The 24053-nt window shown below is 50.1% G+C and overlaps 2 protein-coding genes across 9 annotated transcripts in view; one reads left to right on the top strand and one right to left on the bottom strand.

The window, feature by feature from the left end:
• COIL (coilin) overlaps positions 1–24053 on the bottom strand; it is a 252232-nt gene that overhangs the window by 160324 nt on the left and 67855 nt on the right. The gene's annotated exons all lie outside the window — the stretch shown is intronic.
• Positions 1–24053, top strand: part of AKAP1 (A-kinase anchoring protein 1) — a 39274-nt gene that overhangs the window by 8207 nt on the left and 7014 nt on the right. For 5 of the 8 annotated variants that reach the window (XM_050764670.1, XM_050764667.1, XM_050764666.1 and 2 more), the window contains 7 exons: positions 12014–13745; positions 16575–16708; positions 18326–18452; positions 19021–19148; positions 20983–21160; positions 22631–22781; positions 23377–23444. In XM_050764670.1, the coding sequence (XP_050620627.1) occupies positions 12038–13745; positions 16575–16708; positions 18326–18452; positions 19021–19148; positions 20983–21160; positions 22631–22781; positions 23377–23444 (2494 nt within the window). In that variant the 5' untranslated portion in view covers positions 12014–12037. Of the gene's footprint in view, positions 1–3062; positions 3289–12013; positions 13746–16574; positions 16709–18325; positions 18453–19020; positions 19149–20982; positions 21161–22630; positions 22782–23376; positions 23445–24053 lie in introns of those variants that run through there. The other 3 variants (XM_050764672.1, XM_050764665.1, XM_050764673.1) reach the window with 3 other exon arrangements.

Genomic DNA, 24053 nt, shown 5'->3' with positions numbered 1-24053 from the left:
CACAGCTCTCAAGTGTTCCAGTTCTGATGCCACCTCTTCCAAGAGGCATTCCCGCCCCATTCTGTCTGCAGCTTCCCCTTCCAAGCGCTCCATCCAGCCTTTCTCGTTTCAACCACAGCACACAGAAAAGGACTGGGTGACCCGTTCCTCAACTCTCCCAGCTGGTGCCCTGCTACACGCACAGGGATATAGGTAATTCATCACATGCAAGGGCAGCCTTAGGGCTCAGTTCTCTCAATCTGTGGAGAGAGGCTGCAGGTCTTTATATTTAAGTCGCTGAACCTTTGCAGTATCTTACCTATAATTTGACTCTCTACCCTTCCTTCCGCCTTTGCTTCCTGAAGGCTCTCTTTCCCTTGTGTGCCCAGTGAACTTGGCTCACAGTACGTGTTAAATGACTAGCCCTGAGAGGTCCAGCCATCTGATGCTGGCTAGCCTTCAGTGCCTTGCTTCCAGAAGGGTCTTACTATCAATAAGCATACTCTCTTTTTGATATTATGTCAGCTGGGCAGTTGGGGGTCTCTGAAGCACACAATTGGCATCAATTATTATAATAGGAAAGTAAGGCGTTACAAGTTTGTGCATAGATGAGTTGACATTAATGCAAATTTAGGATGGTTAATAAGAAACATAAAGCTGCGTGGTAATAGAGCATGCGTTGCTACTTGTATGTAGCTTAATAATGTATTTTCTATCAAAACATTACTTGTAGAAAGTAATGTTGGCTTTTTTTTTTTTTTTTTTTGAGATGGAGTCTCGCTGTGTCTCCCAGGCTGGAGTGCAGTGGTGTGATCTCAGCTCACTGCAAGCTCCGCCTCCCGGGTTCACGCCATTCTCCGGCCTCAGCCTCCCAAGTAGCTGAGACTACAGGCGCCTGCCACCACGCCCGGCTAGTTTTTTGTATTTTTAGTAGAGACGGGGTTTCACCATGTTAGCCAGGATAGAAAGATTTGGCTTTTGACTGTGTACAAGGCTTGAAAGGACAGTCCTTTGCTCATCGCTCCCCACCCCCATTGCTTTCAATTCTTCCAGCTGTCCCCACCTTTGTCAGTAGTATTCTTTTCTTTCTTTTTAAGGATTATTATCTGATTTGTTTTTCTGCTGTGGGAGCTAGGACTTAGCTTGTTCCTATGCTTTTTTCTTCCCTCATCATCCCAGTGTAGAGATAGCCCAAGTTTTGGTCAAGTTGCTATTCAGAATATACATTATTATAATATGTATATTCTGAATATATACATATTCAGAAAACAAGTCTGGAGTTTTCTGAATAAGGTTTATGGCTGCAAGGTTTTTAGTTTCCCATATTTCTTCTTTTCCCCCACTTCTCCTCTCCTAGTTAATTTCCTTAGTTTCTTTTGCTTAATTTTCTGTCTCTCACCAGTTCCCTAACCCCCCAATACCCCGCCCCACCAGCCTCCACCGTTGCTGTGGAACTCCTGTCATTGGCGGAAAGTGGCTCTCACCGTGGCTCCACACACCAGGTGCTCGCAACAGTTCCACATTGCTCCTGGGCGCATCCCTCTTCCCTGGCTCTGCTTCCCCTTCACCCTTGGAATTCCCTTTCCCCTTCTCTTGTCTCATTTGTGGATCCAGTGCCCCTCCTTTCTTGGTTGATTTCCTTGTCTTGGGGGAGCCCATCGTTCAGTAGCTTGCTGAGAAGGTGTGCATGGTTTGTGGCCCACAAGAAGCCAGCCGATCCATGCAGGGACAGGCATGTTTGAAGGCATGGATTGGGCCTTCAGTTGTGTGGCTGAAATCAGCAGACAACTAGGCCCGTGGAGCCCTTCTGCCAGGCCAGGCCAGCAGAAGGTCTGGCTTTACTTTTTAGAGAAGTTGTAAATGTGGGGATCTGGATTTGGGTACCAGGTGAAAATGGGTCCCCCCCCTTTTTTTTTTTTTGACAGGTCTCATTCTGTCCCCGAGGCTGGTGTGCAGTGATGCCAAAGTGTTGGGGATTACAGGCATGAGCTACCATGGTGGCCTGTTTGGGCTTTTTTTTTTTTCTTCCGTCCTCGTCTCCACTACTCCCTGCCCAGACTGAAAGTGCCTTGAGGGCAGTGCCTTGCCTAATTAGTTTGTGTCCCACCATGCTTTTCCCTGTGAGTGCCAGTAATTATTTGTTGAATAGAAATTACCTTCTATGCTTTTATGTGATTTCTGGGGCGGTCGTAGTTCACAGTCTGCCATTAGGAAGATCAGGGTCTTACCTCTTTGGTTTTGCCCATGTGAGGCGCTGTGAAGGGTTTTTTGCTGCACACCAACATCTTTTCTGATGTCTTTACTGGCTTTTAAGTAAGGTTGTTGTCAGGTTGCCATTTCATACCTTTTGGGCAGTCCTCTGTAATGTCTTCTGTGGTTGTGGGCGGGAACTCCATGTACCCAGGAAGGCATTCCTGGCACCTGCATTGTGACCATCTTTAGAATCCTGTCGGAATTCACTTGTAACGCAAGATGGTTGTCAAGGCCAGAGGTGAGGGGCCAGGTGAGTGTGACGTAGTCTTCAAAGTTTTAAAATCCACACCCCTACCCCCCAAATGAAGTGATTGGGAAGACCTTTGTAGGAGGTGCTGATGATTTTTCCTTCACGAAAAGAGGCATGTGACTTGGACCTGCCATGGATTTGGCCAGCAGAGCAGGAAGGAGGCTGGGCAGTTCACCCTTGTGTACTGTTTTCCAGAGCAGGAGTTACTTTAACTTTTAGTTGGACTGGAGGAGCTCTTAATTTGAGGCCATGTCCAGAGATGGTCTTTCTGACTTTTGGCTTGTCTTACCTAGAACTCCTGGTAGTGGATTCAGGGTTTCCATTTTGGCCATAGAAGGCTTTGCCAAGCAGGTACTCAGACACTACTGGGTTAAGCCTCTGGCCTTCTGGACTTCCTTCTGTGAACTGGACTGGGAAAGTGTCCCGAGTTCCTGACAGCTGCTCTACATGGAAGGGCAAAAGCACCCCCAGAGCGTGCTGGTCTGGCTGTACTGGCTCCCCTGGCTGCTCTGTGGGCCGTCACAATGGAGGGTGGGGGAACAGTCCTGGACAGGACCTCACAGCCCCACTGTGAGCTCCTTTGGGATCTCTAGGGTACCCACATGAAGTCATAGCTTACTGTGACTTACACAGGCCCCTGAGGATGAAGGTAACAGTCCTGTGAGCACTGAGGCTGGGCTGGGACCAACACCTGAGCCATGGCTCCAGCACTCTGATTCCTGGCCCAGCCATGCTGCTGAGGGTGCACAGCCCAGGCCTACCATCGCCCCCACCCTTGGTGGCAGAACCGAGCACTACCCAGCAAGGTAGGTGTTGGCCGCTGCAGCATTTATGCAGCCCTCCTGTTCATTGGGGTCTTCCGGGAACACGCTCTAGAGCTGCATTGTCCAGTAGGTAGGGTCAGCTGCAGGTGGAGAGTTCAAGTTAAATTAACCTGAAGTAGAATTCAGTGCCCTAGTCACACTGGTCACATTTCAAGTGCTCAGTAACCTCCCATGACTAAGTGACTGCCAGTATTGGATAGCAGTCACTCTTGAGGGTCACCCAGACCTTTACCTCTTGTGACCTACTCTACCACATTGCAACTGCCGCAACTATGGCTCCTGTGGCAAACGTCAAACTCTTTTTGTCTCGTCCGACCAGCACTTCAGCTCCTAGGATTTGTTCCTGTTTTACTCTGGGACTCGCTGTTCCCTCCCATGCCCAAAGATATTAGAACCTCAATTTGTGTCCTGTCCCCCTCCCCACCCAACCATTGCAGCCTAAGGAAATCCTGGCCGTCTTTGAGAAAGCCTTCCTGGGCTCCCTTTGCCCACTTCTCAGCACGGCTGCTTATGGCACAGGGGTGTGTGCGTGTGGGAGTGAGTGAGAGAGATTGATTCTTCCTTCAGAATCGTGCGCTTCTGGTGATCAGAATCTGCTGCTTGTAGCAACTTAAACATGTTTGAATGTATGAGCAAGGTGAATGACTGTGACCTGACGAGGAAATAGGTAAATGCACCTGATACAAGCCAAGAGGCCCTCTTGGAATCTTACAGAGAACTCCGAGTTTGTGATTTTCCTCCACCAAACTCCCATGGAAGGGAGTATGCCTCTGCCTGGCCGCAGCCTGCTGTCATTCTCTGAATGCAGTGGCTGAAGTGCTGGGCTTTAGGTTCTGATTCTCTGCCCTTGGAAGACACCCTTCAAGGGGAAGAGTCCCTCAGCAGGAACTTAATGAGCTGGGCACTTGGGAGGTGGAGTGTCTTGGGCAGGCTCCTTCCTATTGGTAGAACACGTGGGGACAGCCTTTGTCAGTGTGAACACTGGAATAATGGAAGAAATGTTCAAATTCCAGTGTAAATGCTCATTCAGAACGCAAAGTGAATGTGGCTTCACTGACTAGGCCCAAGCCCAAATTGGGCTTGTTGGGCCCTTGGCTCCTAAGCTGTTGTTTTTATGGTGGACTTTCCCATCAGTTACATGTGGCTCTTTTTGCAGTAACTGCAGCCAAATTGGCTTAGTCACTGGGACCAACACTCTATGTACCATTGCCAGGGATTTGTTTTCTTGTTTAGCAGAAGGCTCTAGTCTGCAGTTACCAGGTTTGTCAGCTGAGTTGAGAGTGGGGCCATTACTTTTCTGAGGGCTGTTCTGAGAAGCTGCAGGTACCTCCCTGGAGAAAGAAGAGATCCTTTGGAACCTGGAGTGAGCAGATGAATGCTGAGGCCTCTGGCTGTAGCACGTGCCTGACTTCAGCTCTGTGTGACCACTTGGCAACTAGCCAGCGTGCGTCTATTCCCAGGCAAATGGACCTGCTAAAAATAAGCAGGCAGCTATTTAATTCCAACAGATTCAAAATGACAGAGTGTCCTCCCCACCAACCCTAGGGCAGGGCTCTGCAGCATCCTTCTGGGAGGCTTTTCTCTGACTGCAGACAGGTCTGCCCTTAGTCCTGGGCCTTGGGGAGGAGCCAGCCTTTGATTAGCTTGTGAGTATGAAGGCTTTGGGGACTACTGTGAAACCGCTTACACGTTGAGAAGTTCAGGTTTACAAAAACAAACACCTCAGGGCAAAGAGAGCAACTCCGAAGAGTCTGGCCCAGTGCAGGAAGGAAGATGTCAGAAGAGCCTTGTAAGGCTGAAGGGGTATGTGTATGTATGAGAAGGTGGCACTACCTGGGCATTCAGGAAAGGCTGATGCATTTTATACCACCTCTTGTAGGCCTGTCTGACCAGGTAAATGGCAAAAATTCCGAAGAAGTCTGTTTGACTGTGGTGATAATTGCCTCAGGGGTGAGGGAGTGAGGGGCTAGCTGATACATATATATGTATGTATTTTTTTTTTTTTTTTTTTTTTTGAGACGGAGTCTCGCTCTGTCACCCAGGCTGGAGTGCAGTGGCGCAATCTTGGCTCACTGCAAGCTCCGTCTCCCGGGTTCACACCATTCTCCTGCCTCAGCTTTCCAAGTAGCTGGGACTACAGGTGCCCACCACCACGCCCGGCTAATTTTTTTTGTATTTTTAGTAAAGACGGGGTTTCACCGTATTAGCCAGGATGGTCTCGATCTCCTGATCTCATGATCTGCCCGCCTCGGCATCCCAAAGTGCCGAAATTACAGGTGTGAGCCACTGCGCCTGGCCTAGCTGATTTCTTGACTAGTGGGAAGTGGGGGCTGGTGGAGGGGCATCTGTGAGGTGTCTCCTGGCAATGGGTGCCCTTAGTGAGACCCTGCCAAGGCCTGCTGATCCCAGGGGCTCTTGGCTCTGTTCTTGTTGGAGGATGGTTCATATCTCTAAGCACAATTCCCTGGTAGCAAGGACAAAAAAACATCTTCCACTCTGCTCTTTGGGGATCTTGTAATCTCTGTTCTCAAGTGCTGGTGGAACGCTTCAAGCCAGGCAGTTCCTGTTCCTGGAAGCAATGGTGTAGATAAGGGCTTTATCTTGAGCCACTCGCTGCATAGAAGCAGTGACACCTGGTTCCTGATTGCTCAGCCTTGGGTCTCTGGCTTTAGTCCAGAGTGTGGGGTGAAGGCTGAGGAGTAATGGGCACTGGGAATTTAGGTGGGACATGCTGGATTCTGTGGGTTGGGTGACATGGCTTCAGGGTAGCAGTATTCAGTGCCTTCTAGGAGGCCTTCCCTGGCTTGGAAATGTAGAAACCATGTTTCCTGGGCAGTAATTCTTCAGCAGCTCCAGTGACTGTAGGGGTGACTCTAGAGGTGGTGGTCTGAGGGTTTAGAGCCTTAGTCTCTGGGGAACGAGCTGGGCTGGGAGGGCTGGTGGTGGTGTCCTGGGAAGCTACAGAGCAGCAGGCAGGGGTGGGCGTTGTGGCCCACAGTGGTGATTCTGTGCATTCTGTCTGAGGACGGAGAACAGGGCAGGTGAAGTGCAGGGAGCCTAGTGACAGAAAGCGCTGGGGACTGGGTATGGGTGGCCTAGGGTACAGGACCAAAGCCAGGGCGGGGGTGCGTGCTTTGAGTCTTGGGTCTCTACCTCACTGTAGTATAGTCCCCTTGTGGGATCTTGGGAGGCTGGGTGTGGTGGTATGGTGTGGGAGCAGCAACTAACTGCTGGAGACGGGCAGGACCCCTTGGGATCAACTTTTAGTTCTAAAGGGGTGGGGCTTCTCCCAGCCATCTTGAGAGGTGGCTAGTGTTTTGAGCAGACAGCCAATTAGAGTCTGTGGCCTTGGGCCCTTGTTATGTAAAATAAGGAAAACTGTCCCCCGGTGGGGTAGTTGTTAGGATTGTTTTTCTTCCTCTCTACCCCATCCCATTTAATCTTCTTCCTAAGATCAGATAATTGCTATGGGAGTCACAGCTATAAATCTGGGTGAAATGGGATTGCCTAGTTAGTAAGGAATCACAATCTAAATTTACTGACCTGGCCAGGCGCAGTGGCTCACGCCTATAATCCCAGCAGTTTTTGAGGCTGAGGTGGGTAGATCGCTTGACGTCAGGAGTTGGAGACCAGCCTGGCCGACATGGTGTGAAACTCCATCTCTGCTAAAACAAACAGACAAACAAAAAACAAACATTAGCCAGGCATGGTGGCATGTGCCTGTAATCCCAGCTACTTGGGAGGCTGAGGTAGGAGAATCGCTTGAACCCAGAAGGCAGAGGTTGCTGTAAACCAAGATCGTGCCCACTGCACTCCAGCTTGGGCGACAGAGTGAGACTCTGTCTTAAATAAATAAGTAAGTAAACAAACAAACTGACCAGTTGAAAACCTGGGTTTAGACTCAGCTCCTCTTCCTCCTGGCATGTGCGCTGTGGGGTAGTATTTGATCTCCTGACAGCAGGCCATGGGCACACTCCCCTATAGACACTTTCCCCATAGCCACTTTCCTGTCTCAAACTGTCCTTACTCTTTTTTTTAAATTATTTTTTCCAGCCAGGCCAACATGGAGAAACCCTGTCTCTACTAAAAATACAAAATTAGCTGGGCGTGGTGGCGCATGCCTGTAATCTCAGCTACTCAGGAGGCTGAGGCAGGAGTATCGCTTGAACCCGGGAGGTGGAGGTTGCGGTGAGCCGAGATCACACCATTGCACTCCAGCCTGGGCAACGAGGGCAGAACTCTGTCTCAAAAAATAAAATAAAATAAAATTATTGGGCAGCCCCCAAACCAGAATAGGTTTAGGGGGACTTCCCTGTCTTTACTCCTTTATTTGAAAGACAGTTGAACACAAAGCAAATACAAGGCAAATCTCCCATCATTACCACCTTTTTGGGTGTGTGCAGGTTGTTAGAGAATAGTGATTCTTTTTTTTTCCCCCAGGATGAGGTCTCACTCTGTTGCAAGTGCAGTGGCGCGATCTCAGCTCACTGCAAACTCCGCCTCCTGGGCTCAAGTAATCCTCCTGCCTCAGCCTCTGGAGCAGCTGGAACTATACCACCTGGCTTATTTTTTTTTTTTTTTTTTTTTTAGAGACAGGGTTTCACATGTTGTCCAGGCTGGTCTCAAACTCCTGGCCTCAAGCAGTTTGCCGCCCCCTCCATCACCCCCAACCCCAGCCTCCCAAAGTGCTGGGATTATGGGTGTGAGCCACCACACCTGGCCTCAGAACAGTGATTCTCAAACTTGACTACACATTGTAATCACCTTGGTTTAAAAAAAAAAAAAAAAAAAAACCCTGCTGCTGGGATCTCACTCTAAGATTCTGATTTAATAGGGCTGGTGCTGCCTTGGCCTTGGGCTTTTAAAAGCTTGCCAGGTGATGCTAATGTGAAGCCAAGTTGGAGAACCGTCATGAAAGAAATTAAAAATCTCTCCTCCCAAAAGGAGGAAGTAAGACTGTCTTTATCTGTGTGTAGGAAATCCCAAGGAAATCTACTAAATGGTTAGAATTAGTGAGTTCAGCAAGTTTCAGGATACGAGATCAGTGTACAGAAACTTCCCCCTCCTACAACTGAATGACTTGTTGTGTGTCCTTCCCAGTTTTTCCATGGGATTATGTGAACATAGACATTCCATACACATGGTGGTCTGTACGTTTTTGTTTTATGTATCCAGGTGATTTTTTCCATGTTGGCACATGAGATCAGCTTCTTTCTGTAACATTGGTATGTCCATGGATTCCATAATCTACCTAGCAGTGATTCCCCTGAAATGTTAATCCCAATTTTGTTTCAAATGATGCCTCAGCAGGCATTCTTGTATAGACCTCTGCCTATGCAGAGGTATGTGGGTTAAAAACATTTTGAAAAAAAAAATTTTTTAAGGGACTAGTCTTACTATGTTGCCCAGGCTGGTCTCGAACTCTTGGACTTCGGCGATCCTCCTCCTGTCTCTGCCTCTCAAGTAGCTGGGATCACAGGCTTGGCTTTGTGGATTTTTCTTTGTTGTGGTTTTGTTTTGCTTCTTTAAATTTAAAGATGCCAAGTGTGGGATTTCTGAGTTATAGGATGTGGTTATGAGCTTTTAAGAGCTATTTATAAGGCTCTCCAGAAAGGTAGTACAGACCTCCCCTTTTCTTGGCTCATATAACACCTCTTCCCCCAGTTCTAGAATAATGGGTTCCAGATTTAATGTGGAAGAGAATTTAGGTACCCATTCCTTGGCTGTATGCCTTGAGCTTTTTTTTTTTTTTTTTTTTTGAGACGGAGTCTCGCTCTGTCACCCAGACTGGAGTGCAGTGGCACGATCTCAGCTTACTGCAACCTCCGCCTCCCGGGTTCAAGCGATTCTCCTGCCTCAGCCTCCTGAGTAGCTGGGACTACAGGCACCCACCACAATGCCTGGCTCATTTTAAAATTTATTTTATTTTTATTTTTAGTGAAACACAGTTACAACATGTGAGCCAGGATGGTCTCGATCTCCTGACCTTGTGATCCACCTGCCTCAGCTTCCAAAAATGCTAGAATTATAGGCGTGAGCCACTGCACCCAGCCTCCTTGAGCTATTTTAACCTTTAAGATAGTAATACATTTGGCTGGGCGCCGTGGCCTGTCATCCCAGCACTTTGGGAGGCCGGCTGGCGGATCACCTGAGGTCTGGAGTTCCAGCCTAGCCAACATGGCGAAACCCCGTCTCTACCAAAAATACAAAAATTAGCCAGGCGTGATGGTGGGCGCCTGTAGACCCAGCTACTCTGGAGGCTGAGGCAGGAGAATTGCTTGAACCCAGAGGCTGAGGTTGGAATGAGCCGAGATCACACCACTGCACTCCAGCCTGGACGACAGTGAGATAAAAGGAAAACAATCTAGCAAGGTTGTGTGTTTGAATGTGAAGTAAAATGGTAGCACTAAGTTTTCTCTCTGAAGAATTGATGTAAAGTCTTAGCCCTGGCCACTGCCTAACCCTGCATTTTTCTTCAAATGCTATCATTGCTGCTGCTTCAAGTATCAGCAAGAAAGTTTACCTTTAAAGATATGGGGACTTTCAAATGGAGGTGACCTTCTCACTACCACTGCTACTTCATCACTGTAGGGGCAGAACACACCTCTTAGCATTCCTTCACAAACTGTAAGGTCCTTCGGAATCCCCTAGGGGTCTTGTTAACAAGCAGGTCTGAGGTGAGACTGAGGTACTGCATTTCTAGCAAGGCCCCAGGCGATATTCAGGACTTCCGGTACATGGATCCACTTTCAGAGGCGGAGTCCTAGAGTAGCGGTTCCCAGCCTTGGCTGGAAATTAGAACCTCTCAGGGAACTTTTAAAAGTACTGATGTTCTGGTTCTGCCAGAAAACATTAATATAAGTCAATTAAACCAGTATGAGTTGTTAAAACATGTACATTTGTTATCTCTAAAAACAAACCCAAATAAGGTGTAATTCAGCTTGTCAGTTCAAGGATTTTTGGTTTTAAAAAGACATTACTTTGGCAGAGAGATTTAAAGTTTGCTGGCACAGGAAGCATTGAATATAAGTGTTCTAGAATAAGCCCGTCATATACCTTTAATGAGTGTTAACCCTGCTTTGCAAAGAACTTTCTATATCTCAGCTAATCCTTATACCAACCATCCATTAAGAGATGTGTCCCCAATTTACAGATGAGGAAAAATTGAGTTTTCTATCCCCTTTCCATGTCTGCTGTTGCCTTCTAGGCCCTTACCGTTTCTCCTTGCTTAGACCTAACTGACTTAGGTTTCTAGGTTCCTTCTGCTCCATCTCTTCACTTTTCTTTTTTGAGATGGAGTCTTGATCTTGGCTCACTGCAACCTCTGCCTCCGGGTTCAAGTGATTCTTCTGCCTCAGCCTCCTGAGTAGCTGGGATTACAGGTGCTCGCCACCACGCCCAGCTAATTTTTGTATTTTTAGTAGAGACAGGGTTTCACCGTGTTGCCCAGGCTAGTCTTGGACTCCTGACCTCAGATGATCTGCCCAGCTCTGCCTCCCAAAGTGCTGGGATTACAGGCGTGAGCCACCACGCCCAGCCTCGATGCACTTTTCATCCTGTTCCCAGAATTGCCTTCTAGAAACAATTTGGTGTGTGTGCCTTGCAGACCTATGCTGGTTCTCTGTTGTCTACAGGATAAAGTCCAGACTATGCAGTGGGGCGCTGGGACACCCTCACTGACCCCACGAGGGTACAGATGCTCCTCAGCTTACAATGGAGTTACATCCTGGTAGACCCATTATAAGCTGAAAATAGCATAAATCAAAAATAAACACATCTAATGCACCTAACCTACTGAACACCATAGTTTAGCCTAGCCTACTTTACACGAGCTGAGAACACTCACAGTAGTCTACAGTTGGGCAAAATCACCTAGCAGCACGATCCACTCTGGATGCCCGATGTTCACCCTTGTGATAGAGTGGATGACTGGGAGCTAGCATCGTGAGAGAGTAGCGCATCACATATCGCTAGTCCAGGAAAAGATCAGAATCCAAAATTGGAAGTATAGTTTCCATTGAATGGGTATTGCTTTCACACCATTGTAAAGTTGAAAAATTCTAAGTTGAGCCTTGGAAGATCAGGGACCGCCTGTACTTGAGTCCTCCAAGTCTGACCTGGCCCTTCATGCTGCAGTTTGCTGTGTTGGTCCCTCACCCTGGAGCATCTCCTTAGCCATTTGAAATTTTATTCCTCCTTCATTCTCAGCATCTCTAATTGCTGAGTAATGAAGTGCCATTTCATTGACTCATTTTGTGGGGAGATGTGAGGAACCCATGTACATGTGGATTCCATGGGGGTTTGAAATGCTCCGATGCCACTTGATAGATAAAAATGTTCTGTGAGTTTAGAGAGCTGAGCCACACTGAGCAGAGCCAGCCCCTTTGGGGAACACAGGGAGACTTTGGCATCATGAAGTGATGGAGGGAGGAATTTGGGTTAAAGAACAGAATGCTCGGTTTGTTTCAAGAGGGTGTGTGAGTTGGGGAGCATGGAGGGGAAGATGCCTCTTCCTGGCCTCCGACCCCCAGTGGATCACACAGAGGGTGGACTGGTACAAGCTGAGAGTGTGCTCCTCTTGGAGGGCAGGGAAGGTGGGGGAGATGGCTTCGGCCCTACCCTGTTGACTGTCTTGCATGTGCAGTTGCCAGTATCCTCCTACCTGGCTCTGTGACATTCTTCCTCCCCACTCTCCTGCTCTCCCCAGGTGTAATTACTTCAAGCCTGCAGGATGGCAATCCAGTTCCGTTCGCTCTTCCCCTTGGCATTGCCTGGGATGCTGGCACTTCTCGGCTGGTGGTGGTTTTTCTCTCGTAAAAAAGGCCACGTCAGCAGCCATGATGAGCAGGTGGAGGCTGGTGCTGTGCAGCTGAGGGCTGACTCTGCCATCAAAGAACCTCTTCCCATGGAAGACGTCTGTCCCGAAGTGGTGTCCATGCCCCCCAGCGTCACAGAGCCGCCAGAAAAGGAACTGTCCACCGTGAGCAAGCTGCCTGCAGAGCCACCAGCATTGCTCCGGGCACACCCACCTCGCCGAAGATCAGAGTCCTCGGGCAGTCTTCCTAACACCATAGACATGAGATTGCGACCAGGAACACGCAGAGACAACAGTGCAAAGCTGGAGCTAGCCCTGACAGGTGGTGAAACCAAATCGATTCCTCTAGAGTGCCCCCTTTCATCTCCAAAGGGTGTACTATTCCCCCACAAATCAGCTGAGGTGTGTAAGCAAGAGTCCCCGTTCAGTAGGGTGCCAGGGAGGGGCCAGCCAGGCTACCCTGCAGCGCCCCCAGAGAAGCATGGCTCTGGGGAGAGGGCAAGAGAGACAGGTGGGGCCGAAGGGACCGGTGATGCTGTGTTGGGGGAAAAGGTGCTTGAAGAAGATCTATTGTCTCAGGAGCATGTCTTGGAATTGGAGAACAGCAAGGCCCCCAACCTAGCCTCTTTAGAAGGGGAAGAAGAGAAGGGGAAGAGCAGCTCATCCCAGGTGGGGCCGGTGCAAGAGGAAGAGTATGTAGCAGAGAAGTTGCCAAGTAGGTTCATCAAGTCAGCTCACACAGAGCTGCTAAAGGATGATGCGGCACTAGCACCCCCAATCACAGATGCCAAAGCCCAGGACAGAGATGTCGAGGGAGAACTGGGCAATGAGGAGAGCTTGGATAGAAATGAGGAGAGCTTGGATAGAAATGAGGAGAGCTTGGATAGAAATGAGGAGGGCTTGGATAGAAATGGGGAGGGCTTGGATAGAAATGAGGAGATTGAGCAGGCTGCCTTCCAGATAATCTCCCAGGTGATCTCGGAAGCAACCGAACAGGTGCTGGCCACCGCGGTGGGCAAGGTTACAGGTTGTGTGTATCAGGCCAGTCAGCTCCAAGGGCAGGAGGAAGAGAGCTGTGTCCCAGTTCACCAGCACACTGTCTTGGGCTCCGACACTGGGGAACCTGCCACAGCAGAGGCAGCTGCTGCCCCGTCGGATGCTGCCCTCCCCTCGCCAGGCCTACCAGCAGAGGGCTCAGCACCACCAAAGACCTACGTGAGCTGCCTGAACAGCCCTCTGTCCAGCCCCATCAAGGACAGTAAACCAAAGATCTCTGCACACCACATCTCCCTGACCCCCTGCCTGCCACTGACCACTCCTGGTGAAGAGTTGCCTGACCGGGCAGGCATCCTGGTGGAAGATGCCACATGTGTCACCTGCATGTCAGACAGCAGCCAAAGTGTCCCTTTGGTGGCTTCCCCAGGACACTGCTCGGATTCTCTCAGCACTTCAGGGCTTGAAGACTCTTGCACAGAGACTAGCTCAAGCCCCAGGGACAAGGCCATCACCCCGCCACTGCCAGAAAGTACTGTGCCCTTCAGCAATGGGGTGCTGAAGGGGGAGTTGTCAGACTTGGGGGCTGAGGATGGATGGACCATGGATGTGGAAGCAGATCATTCAGGAGGTAGGAGGGTCTCGGGTTCATTTAGAGGATGGGGCGCTCCCAGTATTTCTTGGAGAAAGGCCGCCAGTCTGCCTCTCCCTTCTGCTACTTGTGCAGCAAAGTCATGGTGCTCTTCAGCTCTTTGTCCCAACCTGCAGAGAGCTGGACACGGCATAAAGCTGGTGGGCAACTGAGCAGTTAGATTGCCCTGAAACCCCAAGCCTTGGGAGCTGTCACTTGGTTCCTCAGCCGGTGACCTTCCCCAGTGAGCCCTTCCCAAGGAACCAGCTCCAACTTGGGCTCACTGATTAACATTAGTGTGCCTTTTTTTCTTTTTTTAAAAAAATTATTATTTGGGTGCAGATGGAGTCTTCCTGTGTTGCCCAGGCTGGTCTCACACTCCTGGGCTCAAGTGATCCTTCCGCCCTCGGCCTCCCAGAGGGCTAGGATTATAGGTGTGAGCAACCATGCCCAGCCCATTTTTTTTCTTTTTTAAACACTAACCTCTGTGTGTGTGTGTGTGTGTGTGTGTGTGTGTGTTTTTAATGGAGAGGCCTCCTTAGCTTTCCCTCCCTTGAGTGCCAAGTATGGGTGTGAGTGTTTTGAATGGTTTATTTCCTTTTAATCATGTGCTTGTTCCCATGTCTTCACCTGCTTTCCTTCTCCAGAAGCTCTTACAGGGTAAGTGCCCAAAGAATGGCCACAGCTTTAAATACTTGTGGGAGGCTCGAGCTTCCTGAGTTGTCGCTGTCACCTTTGCAGAGAGCCTCAGCCATTTTCTTTCTGTGCAGTTGCAGCTCCACCCCGGGAAAGCGGGGCACTTTGATAACGAGGTGTCCTGGGTTTTTCGAGTGCTGACCCCAGCGTAGACAGTTCAGACCGCTAACTTACAGGTCAGCAGCTCCTGACCCTGCTTCTGCAGCCGCCCCGGGGTGTTTTCATTTATCTCTTGGAGAGAGGCCACGAATATCCCAGTGCCTCTCTGACGTTTGTCCTGGAGCCATTCCCTCCCATTTCAGCTCCAGGAAGGTTGGGAATCTTTATCGGGAATTTTACTACTTTCGGCAGCATCTCGTTTGTACCACACACTACGTTTTGTCACCTCCAAGATGCTGTTGCGACACTACTGTTTTTATGTACCTTGGAAAGACAAAAGTGCTGCCAGTCATGATTATAGAAGGCCAGATACTATATGATGCATCCTAATCTCTGGATGTTTAAATGTTTCTTAAAATATTGCATCTTAAAATGGGTGTTTTTTGTTTTATTTATTTTTTAAGAATAAAGGAGTTTCCCTTTGCTTACTGCCCCTCGGCTGAATTAACAAGCCCCACAGCCTTGTCTGCCTACTCTAGATGGATAGTAGTAGCTACTCAGACCTGTTGAGTTTAGGCTCGAACCTAAGCCATGGTGATGGGCAGGGAGGTTTAGAGATGGCGGGTGGAAATGAGGTAATACTGTCCACGAGCATGCAGTGGGTGCCAAGCACCAGGGTAGTGCCTCGCATGCACCCTCATGTCAGCTCTGCTTTGTGTGTGAGAAAGTTGAAGCTGAGAGGGGTCCAGGGACCACCCTACTGAGGGAGCTGGCAGCTGGCCTTGGAGTGCAGCCTGCTAGAGTCCTGGTGTGGTTCTGAGCCACTGCTGGGCGCCATCGAGATGGCAGGTATTAGCCAGTCCCATTCTGTGGGACAGAGGCTGGGGGCTGTGAGTGAGCAGAGCTCCCCGCCCCCTTCCCCAACCCCTGTCAGCCTCTTATGCTTCCCTAGCCAAGCAGTCTTCCCCTAAAAGGGGTACTTTTCCCTGCATGAATCCTGCTCCAAGCGCCTAGGTTAAGGGGGGATGTCACTTTGAAGGTGATTCTTCCTTAGCTGGGAGCAGGATCTCTTGGGCCTTAGTTCTCTGCATCCAGTGTATGGGTTACTTGGCAAAGGATTATGCCCAGGGTTTGGAGAAACCATGTGGAAGGTAACCTAGTTGGTAGACTCTCAGGAGTGATCTCTTTCTGGTGATTGAGTCATCCATATTTAAGCCAGGGCCACTTCTCTTGAGCTGATCTGGACCCTCTTTTTTGTGACAGTCCCTTTGGCACACTCTTGAGCGAGAGTGAAACAGCCCAGGTCGGGAGCAGAGTCCTTTTCCCATTGGGTTTTCTTGGCCATGAGCTTTGGCTCCGTCTTTTGAGCAAGGGAGTATTTGAGCCAGAAGAGTGTTCAGAGTTGCACGAATCAGGCCTAAGCAAAGGGAAAGGAGACTCTCCTTTTTTTGTCCACATATGGCAGAGGAATGAGCAGGTCCCTGCTAGGTATAAGAATGGGGCCCTCAGGCAGGCCAATGAGGACTTTGTCTAGCTCTGCTTGGCTGAAGGCCTGTACCTGTGACCCTGGAACTGGGCCCTGGGGACAGGAGACCGACCCTTGGACTGAGAGGGTAGGATAGTTGGAAGGGTGTCAAGGTGTTTGCAGTCCATCGGTCTGGCTCTCAGGACCATGTGGACCTCAAGCATGTCTCCTCCCCTGCCCTGTGGGCTCCCCTTCCCTGGGCGCAGTCTGTCCCTTCCCAGTTCACCACTTGTGTCTCTGCTCCAGCAGCTGTGGCTGGGTGCGGCTCCCAATTAAGCAAGTGGGACTGTAAGTGGCAGGCTAAAATTAGGTGTATCGACACCCCCAGTCCTCCTTTCATTGGGGTTGTTCTGAGCCTTCTAGACTGTAAGTTGACAGTCACCTGCCAAGCTTGAGGAGCGGGTGTGGGGCAGGGCCTCCCGGGAATGTGAGTTTGGGAAGTTCTGGGTTACTGGCTGCTCTGAGCTGGGGTCTGTGTGTGCGCGCGCCTGCTGCTTCCTCCCCTGCAGGTTCTGACAGGAACAGCATGGATTCCGTGGATAGCTGTTGCAGTCTCAAGAAGACTGAGAGCTTCCAAAATGCCCAGGCAGGCTCCAACCCTAAGAAGGTCGACCTCATCATCTGGGAGATCGAGGTGCCAAAGGTAGGGGTGGAGTCCCCCAGGCTGGTTCCATGGTAACCCGCAAAGCTCCCTGGGGGAGGGAGCTGGGAGAGGGACAGTAAACCAGAAGGAGCCCTGGGTCAGCCAAAGGCTGCGGGGAGAGGACACACTACACTTTGCCAAGGCTCAGAGAGCTTCCTGCAACATGGAATTCCTCTGGCTGCTTCCAGGAGCATCTTATTCTTGTACTTCTCAAACTTGCAGGCCTGTGTGTCTCTCCCTTGGGGGTGGTTCTTGCATATTCTGGGGCTGAGATCTATTTGGAAAAAAAACACTGAGGCCGTGGGGGCCAGCCAGAATCCCTTCACTGAGCTCTGCTCAAGTGCTCCAACGTAAAGTGTATTTTATAATTGAGCAAAGCATAAATCCATATTTTAGAGAACTTGAAAAGTATAGAAATATATGCAGAAAATAAAAATCAGCTCTAATCCTACCCTTGAGAGTGACTGTGAAAGACTTTTATTTCCTTCTCATCTGGCACCCTATGGTTTTTAAACAAAACTGAGATTATGTCACTTTAATTAATACTTTAAATATTTAACAATTTAATTTTTGTGTGTTATTCTTTGAAAATGTGATTGTAACTGCATTATTCATTGTGTGAATGTCAGTTTACTTCATCAGTCCCCCATTCCTGAGTGCTTAAGTGCTTTCGAGCTTCTTGCTGTTAGAACTTACAACATATTAGCTTGATCTTGATGTTTGTCTCGGGGGCTCGGAAATAATTTGTCTAGACCGCATTCTCCCAGAGCCCTGGGCTCTGTGCTCGGGTGGAGATTTGACTTGGTCTGAACTCTGGGTCAGAGTGGCTGTTTTGACCCTGGGTTGCCAGCTCTCTTGGTGGTTTCCTCCCTGGAGGGTCCTTACCCATCCTGCCTGCTTTTCCTTCAGTGGTTACAAAGGGCTTGACGAGAAAGGCTGTGCCTGAGGAGGGACCGTGTCCCCAGTAGCTCCTCTGGGAGGGGGTCGTTGGGGGTTGTGTGGGAGCCCGTCTTACGTAAGGGTTAAGTTTGGCTCCTCCTGTCCGCCTTGAACTCTGGCACACTGGGGATTTCTGCGTGCCTTCTGCTCTGCAGGCTCCAACCTGCTGTCACTTGGCAGTGGGAGCCCAGGGTTCTTAGACCTTCATTTTCAAATCGAGCCCCTTTATCTCTGGATCTGAGTAGACCAGAGGGAGAGGGGCACGAGAAATTGTGTGCTGGCAAAACTTCTTAGCATGGGTTTTAGAGAAGATGCTGCTCCCTTTGCAGCTTTCTGGGTCTGGGCCACATTTTTGGGATGAAATGGGAACTGCTTGGTCCTGGAGCCAGACTGCCTGGTTCAACTTCCTGGTTAGCAGCTGTGCGACCTTAAGGTAGTTCCTTAAGGAACAAGCCTCTCTGGGCTTGTTTCCCCGTCTACAGAATGGTGATAAAGTTATGTGTTTCATAGGTACTATGAGTAAATGTAAGTGCTTAGAATAGTCCTGGAAAATAAATGCTGACATGGTAACAGCTAATATGTTTGAGCGTGATCTTGTGTAAAACAGAAGTAGGTCTTTGGGTGTCCAGGGAATTGGTTTCCCGTTAATCCTCTCAACTCTTTTTCTCTTTCTGGAAGCACTTAGTCGGTCGGCTAATTGGCAAGCAGGGGCGGTATGTGAGTTTTCTGAAACAAACATCTGGTGCCAAGATCTACATTTCAACCCTGCCTTACACCCAGAGCGTCCAGATCTGCCACATAGAAGGTCAGTAGCATCTGATGCTTGTATTGTCTCTTACCTGAAATATTAAATAGAAGTGACTAGCATCTGAGTTTCAATTGCTATCTTTTTGGAATAGGAAACCCTACTTCTCATCCCAGGGAAGGGAGCCTTGGGTGTCTTCCCTGCAGCCTTTCCCCCATTTCAGGTGCCTGCGGGAAACTTAGGTCCCTCCCTACTCTGATCTTTGGCCAGGAGAAGGGTGGGTGCTTGGTTGGGCGGGGCCTGGGTCCTGGGTTCACAGTGCCCACCACCCCATAAAGCCTCCTCTCAAAGCAGAAGTGCCCTGTGTACAATTCCCCTTTGGTGTTTTCCCAGCCGCCTACCTCTTCCCTGTTGCATTGAAAGCGTGGATCATAATGGCAGAGGTATCATTTGAAAGGCTTCGATGCCTTTCTTCCTAAAGCAGAGCTTAAGTGTTTTGGTACTTCAGAGATGCACTTGAACTCTATGCAAAGTCCAGTGGAGTAGGGTATGTGGCTGTGTTTTTGTGAGTGTGTGTGTGACTTTCCTCTTACAGTGATTGTGTGTCCTGCACCCATCCTCTATTTAGGCTCTCAGCATCATGTAGACAAAGCGCTGAACTTGATTGGGAAGAAGTTCAAGGAGCTGAACCTCACCAATATCTACGCTCCCCCATTGCCTTCACTGGCGCTGCCTTCTCTGCCAATGACATCCTGGGTGAGCGTGCTACTGGGTGATCCGGACTTCTTGCCTCGTTCCCCGAAACCTACCCCAAACAAGAAACTCCCCAGACCTCAGGCTAAGAAGGCCAAGTGCACATGAGTGCCTGTGCCCTCTCCCCTCTGGCCTCCACTGGTCGGTTCTGCTATGGGATTGTGTTCTGGGGACAGGGGTTAGGTGGTGATAGTCCTGGCAGGAAACCAGAGGCCTCTTGGTCCCCACGTGGGAGGACCACTTTCCTTGGCTCTGCTGCCTGGGCACCTTTTAAGTTTTCTAGGCATTTGCTTAGAAAGGATGGAGTTCAGCCAGGAGACTGGGTGTGTCCAGGGTCGCCATTCAACACCTGAGACCTGAGTGGGACTAGTATCATGGGTTTGGATGGCGCTTGTTCTTTCTTCTGGTTGAGTCAGGCCTTAGCAGTGGCCCTAGTGAAGGATCTCCTTCCCCTTCCCCCTCCCCAGGAGGTGCCTAAATTACAAAGAAGAGTGAATACTTCCCACCAGTCCTGGAAGCCCAGTGACTCTTTGGAGGTTGCTTTTGGCAGAGGGAAGAGGGCTCCGGGGCTCCTGTGTGCGGCTGACTGCGGGGTCTCTCAGGGCCGTCGCCATGTCCTGCAGTATGGCTCTGACCCTAGTAGGGCCTCATCTCACTGGGAGTAGAATTGCAGAGTTCTGTGGACCAAAGACTACATTTTACACAGATGGGCTTGACTGTGCTGCTCCAAGGAAATTGCCCTCCTGGGTGGTTTTTTTTTTTTTTTTTTTTTTTTTCCTGTTTGTGTTTTTTTTTAAAGGATGATAGGCATTTCAATTTTGTGTCTTCCCCTTTGCAAAGGCCCTTGGACTGGAGGGAAAGGATCGGGATGTCTTTTTTCCTGTGGATATTTGAGAGTGGGCTGAATACCACTTGATGCTTTATTCCTGAATCAAGAGTTTTTTCCCAGGAGGCTCGGTCCTAGACTCACTCTCTTTTTTTCTTTTCTTTTTTTTGAGACAGAGTCTTACTCTGTTGCCCAGTCTGGAGTACAGTGGCATGACCTTGACTCACTGCAACCTCTGCCCACCAGGTTCAACCGATTCTCCTGCCCCAGCCTCCTGAGTAGCTGGGATTATAGGTGTGCTCCACCATGCCCGGCTAATTTTTGTATTTTTAGTAGAGATGGGATTTCACCACATTTGCCAGGCTTGTCTTGAACTCCTGACCTCAGGAGGGTAAGCAGCAGGAGGGAGAGCAAATAGGAAGCAGACTCTGCTAGACCTTGACCACGGACCTGACCTGAGGCCACTGCTTGCTCTTGGGAAGGCAGCGTAGATGCTGTCAGATCATAGGCTCCTGGGGTCAGCTGCCAGTCCACAGGAGTTGGCTAAAGGGCCTGAGGGCCTGCCTACTGCTTATTTTCAGGAGTCCTGTTCTCAGTGGCCACCTCATTCCTGTGTTTGCCCTCCCTGGGTCTTACAGATTCATCAATGGAAGTGGGAGGGAGGGCACCGCTGGTAGGTGGACCCTGCCCAGGCCTGTGCAAGGCCCAGCACTACCTCTGCAGTTGCTTCTTGGTTGCCCCGTATCTGTGGGACCCTCCCTGCCTGGCCCTGAGGTGAGACTGTCCCTAATGGCTGCTCGTGGTATTGCAGGACAACAGCCACAGGGGTGTTGCACATTTTCTATTGTTAAGGTAGTCCTTCAGCCTCTGCCTTCTGGGTGCCATGTTGTCTTGAGTTGCCCTTTTCAAAGGTGTGCCAGCCCAGAGACTTGCCCTTGGGCCTCGGGACTTATTCAAAGATGAGATGAGAGGGATTGTTTCAGTGACTGCTGCCCCTTCCCCTCTATACAGCTCATGCTGCCTGATGGCATCACCGTGGAGGTCATTGTGGTCAACCAGGTCAACGCCGGGCACCTGTTCGTGCAGCAGCACACACACCCTACCTTCCACGCACTGCGCAGCCTCGACCAGCAGATGTACCTCTGCTACTCTCAGCCTGGAATCCCCACCTTGCCCACCCCGGTGGAAAGTAAGCAGCGCCCTGAGGGTTCGGGAAGGGGGACCCCTGGGGTGGCCTGTTCTGCCCTGGATCCTGATCAGGAGGAGGCTGTTCTGGGATCCTTCATGGAAGCAGCATTCTTCAATTCTTGCCATTGTTATGGAGCTGGGGTGGGTTTCCTGGCAAGGCAGAGCTGGGGTTTCCACTGGCTGGCAGAGTGATGGGTGTTGGAGTAGAGTTTTGACACAGGGATTCAGATCCCAGCTCTGCCACTAATTTTTTTTAAATTTTTTCTTTTTTTTCCCTCAAAGCCAGTGTCACAGTATCTGCCACCTATTTATTGTCTGTTAAAGGGGGTGATACTTACTTGTTCCAGAAATTAGTGTTGAATACTGTATGTGTTACATATAAAGCACTTGATGCATATACTGGTTACCATGAAAAAATCCCTAAGTCCAACAAGCCTGTGCAGTGTGTTGGGTCATCTGTGTTTAACAGATGAGAAAACTGAGCCTCAAGTGACTTGCCCAAGTGAGCAGGATCTGGGGTCTGAGCCCAGCCTTTGTCATTATTATCTTTGTTGTCCTTATCAGAGAGGATCAAATGTCAGAACATCACCCATTCCTCACCAGGGGCTGGCGGGGTCCCTCAGTGCAGTAGAAAACTTTTGAAGTGATCGGTAGCTTTTTGTGTGTTATTTTTTTCCTTTTGGAAGGATAAGGATTTAGTTTTCATCAGCTTCTCTAAAGTTGCCTTAACGCAGCAGTACAGACTGAACTGGAGTCCGAGGGGTAACTGCCAGGGGTTCTCTCTAAGGGTCAGGACCCAGCACAGTCAGCCTCATGTCACACGTCCTCATCCTGGCCAGCCTGGGGCAGCTGTTGGGGTGCTGCTGGGAACCTTTACCTCGTGGTCTCATCTGCTTCTGACCCACAGTGGGTTAGTGACCCCTTGATCCTGGGCGACTGCCCAGGTGCTCTCAGCACCTTCCAGAGGCAAAGGTTAGAAGAAGAGGGTTTAGGCCCAGGAAGCCCCTTCTGGTCAAGCTCTCCATCTGAGTTGTGGGCTGGAGCACACCCTAGGTACGAGGATGCCGAGATCTGCTGCACTTGATTTCTTCAGGGGCTTCCTCTTAAATGTAAGGCTGGCCCTGGCCCCCATTCCTGAGTGCTATGTTTACTTGGTTTATTCCTATTCATTTGTGTCCCTCTTGGGTCCCAGTAAGTTTTGGAGTAATGGATCTAGACTGAATGCTTTTCAGTCTAGATGGCCTTGGAGGCGGCACACTTGTTAGGCTGAACTTCTCACATCCAGGTTCTTCCCTCAGCTGGTCTTGGGCTTGGGGGAGGCTTTGCTTGGGTCCGGTTGCTGTTCCTGTCCCCTGCGCTGCAGAGGTGCAGGTCTCTGAGAAATAACGCAGGGAGGTGGGTAGTGGCCAGGTGGCCCTTGGTTCCCTGCCCTGGGCCAGGCGTTCCACACACTCCGCTCCCTGCCCTGCAGTAACGGTCATCTGTGCCGCCCCTGGTGCGGACGGGGCATGGTGGCGAGCCCAAGTGGTTGCCTCCTACGAGGAGACCAACGAAGTGGAGATTCGATACGTGGACTACGGCGGATATAAGAGGGTGAAAGTAGACGTGCTTCGGCAAATCAGGTGAGCGGAGATGCCTCAGACAGGCCTACGCCCTGCTTGTCTGGGATGTGTGATCTCTGCATGGCTGGCTCAGTTGTGCCAGGGCTTGGGTGAGGGTTAATTCTTCTCCTGCTGCTTACTGTGTTTTAGCAGAGTCTGATAGAAACAAACTCCATTACTCGCTCAGCTAAACTGAGCTAGAAGGCCTGTCTTGTGGAAGAATCCTCAGCATCATCCTTCAAAAGGGAAGCTGGGCCAGGCGTGGTGGCCTGCTGCAAATCCCAGCGCTTTGAGAGGGTTACTTGAGCGCAGGAGTTCAGGCCCAGCCTGGGCAGTATAGCAAGACCTCATCTCTACAACAACAACAAAAAAGGGAAAAAGTGAAGCGGGCTCCTTTTTAGGAATTTGCTGTAGGAAGTCCCTCTGAGGTCAGGCTTGCAGCAGGGCCGGCTCTCTGTGTTTGGGTGTGCCGTGAGCCGTGGCCTGCTGCAAAGTACGAACCCTCTGCTTCGCTGCATCCCAGGTTGTGGGCGTCACTGTACAAAGATGAATACTGGCTTGGAGTGGAGTCAGCCTTCATGTCCATGTTAAACTTGTTCCTTTCTTGCCTTCCCAGGTCTGACTTTGTCACCCTGCCATTTCAGGGAGCAGAAGTCCTTCTGGACAGCGTGATGCCCCTGTCAGGTAACAGCTAGGGCCTCTGGCTTGGGGGATTGTTGGGGACAGTTGTCGAGAGTAGGTCTTTCTCTCTCAGAGCCTCCGTTCTCACCGGGAGGACTTATGCTAACGTAGGTTGCTGCCGCTCAAGAGCTTCTGATTGAATAGGTCTGGGCTTAGGCCCAGGAGCTTACATTGCTATCAAGTTCCCAGGTGAGACCAGTGCTGCTGATCCTTTGAGATCCACTGCTCTAGACTGTACTCAGACCTCAGGCACTGAAGGGCTTCCAACAAAGGCACTTTCCAGATTATAGTCCAGACCCAAAGTCTTAGCCCCGGTGGTAGAGGGTGTGCTGTACTGCTCAGCCAGGCCATAGCTCCACAGGACACAGTGGGGACACCCTATCTGGTGTCTTAGACTGTGAAAGCATTGTCAGAGGGAAGAGGACTGGCAAAATCTTGGGCAAATTACTTAGCCTCAACTTTCACCCCAGAACATGGGAATGGTACCTGTCTTTGATGCTGGCTGTGAGAATTACATAAACCTAAGGTCTGGTGTGTAGAGGGTGATGAAATGGCAGCTGTTTATGGCTAGGAATTTTATATTTGTAGGTGATAGTTCATCCCATCCCATTC

Source organism: Macaca thibetana, chromosome 16, assembly GCF_024542745.1.
Source record: "Macaca thibetana thibetana isolate TM-01 chromosome 16, ASM2454274v1, whole genome shotgun sequence".
In the NCBI taxonomy this organism is placed as follows: Eukaryota; Metazoa; Chordata; class Mammalia; order Primates; family Cercopithecidae; genus Macaca; species Macaca thibetana.
The sequence above is the reverse complement of the archived record's forward strand: the minus strand, read 5'-3'. Positions and strand labels throughout refer to the sequence as shown.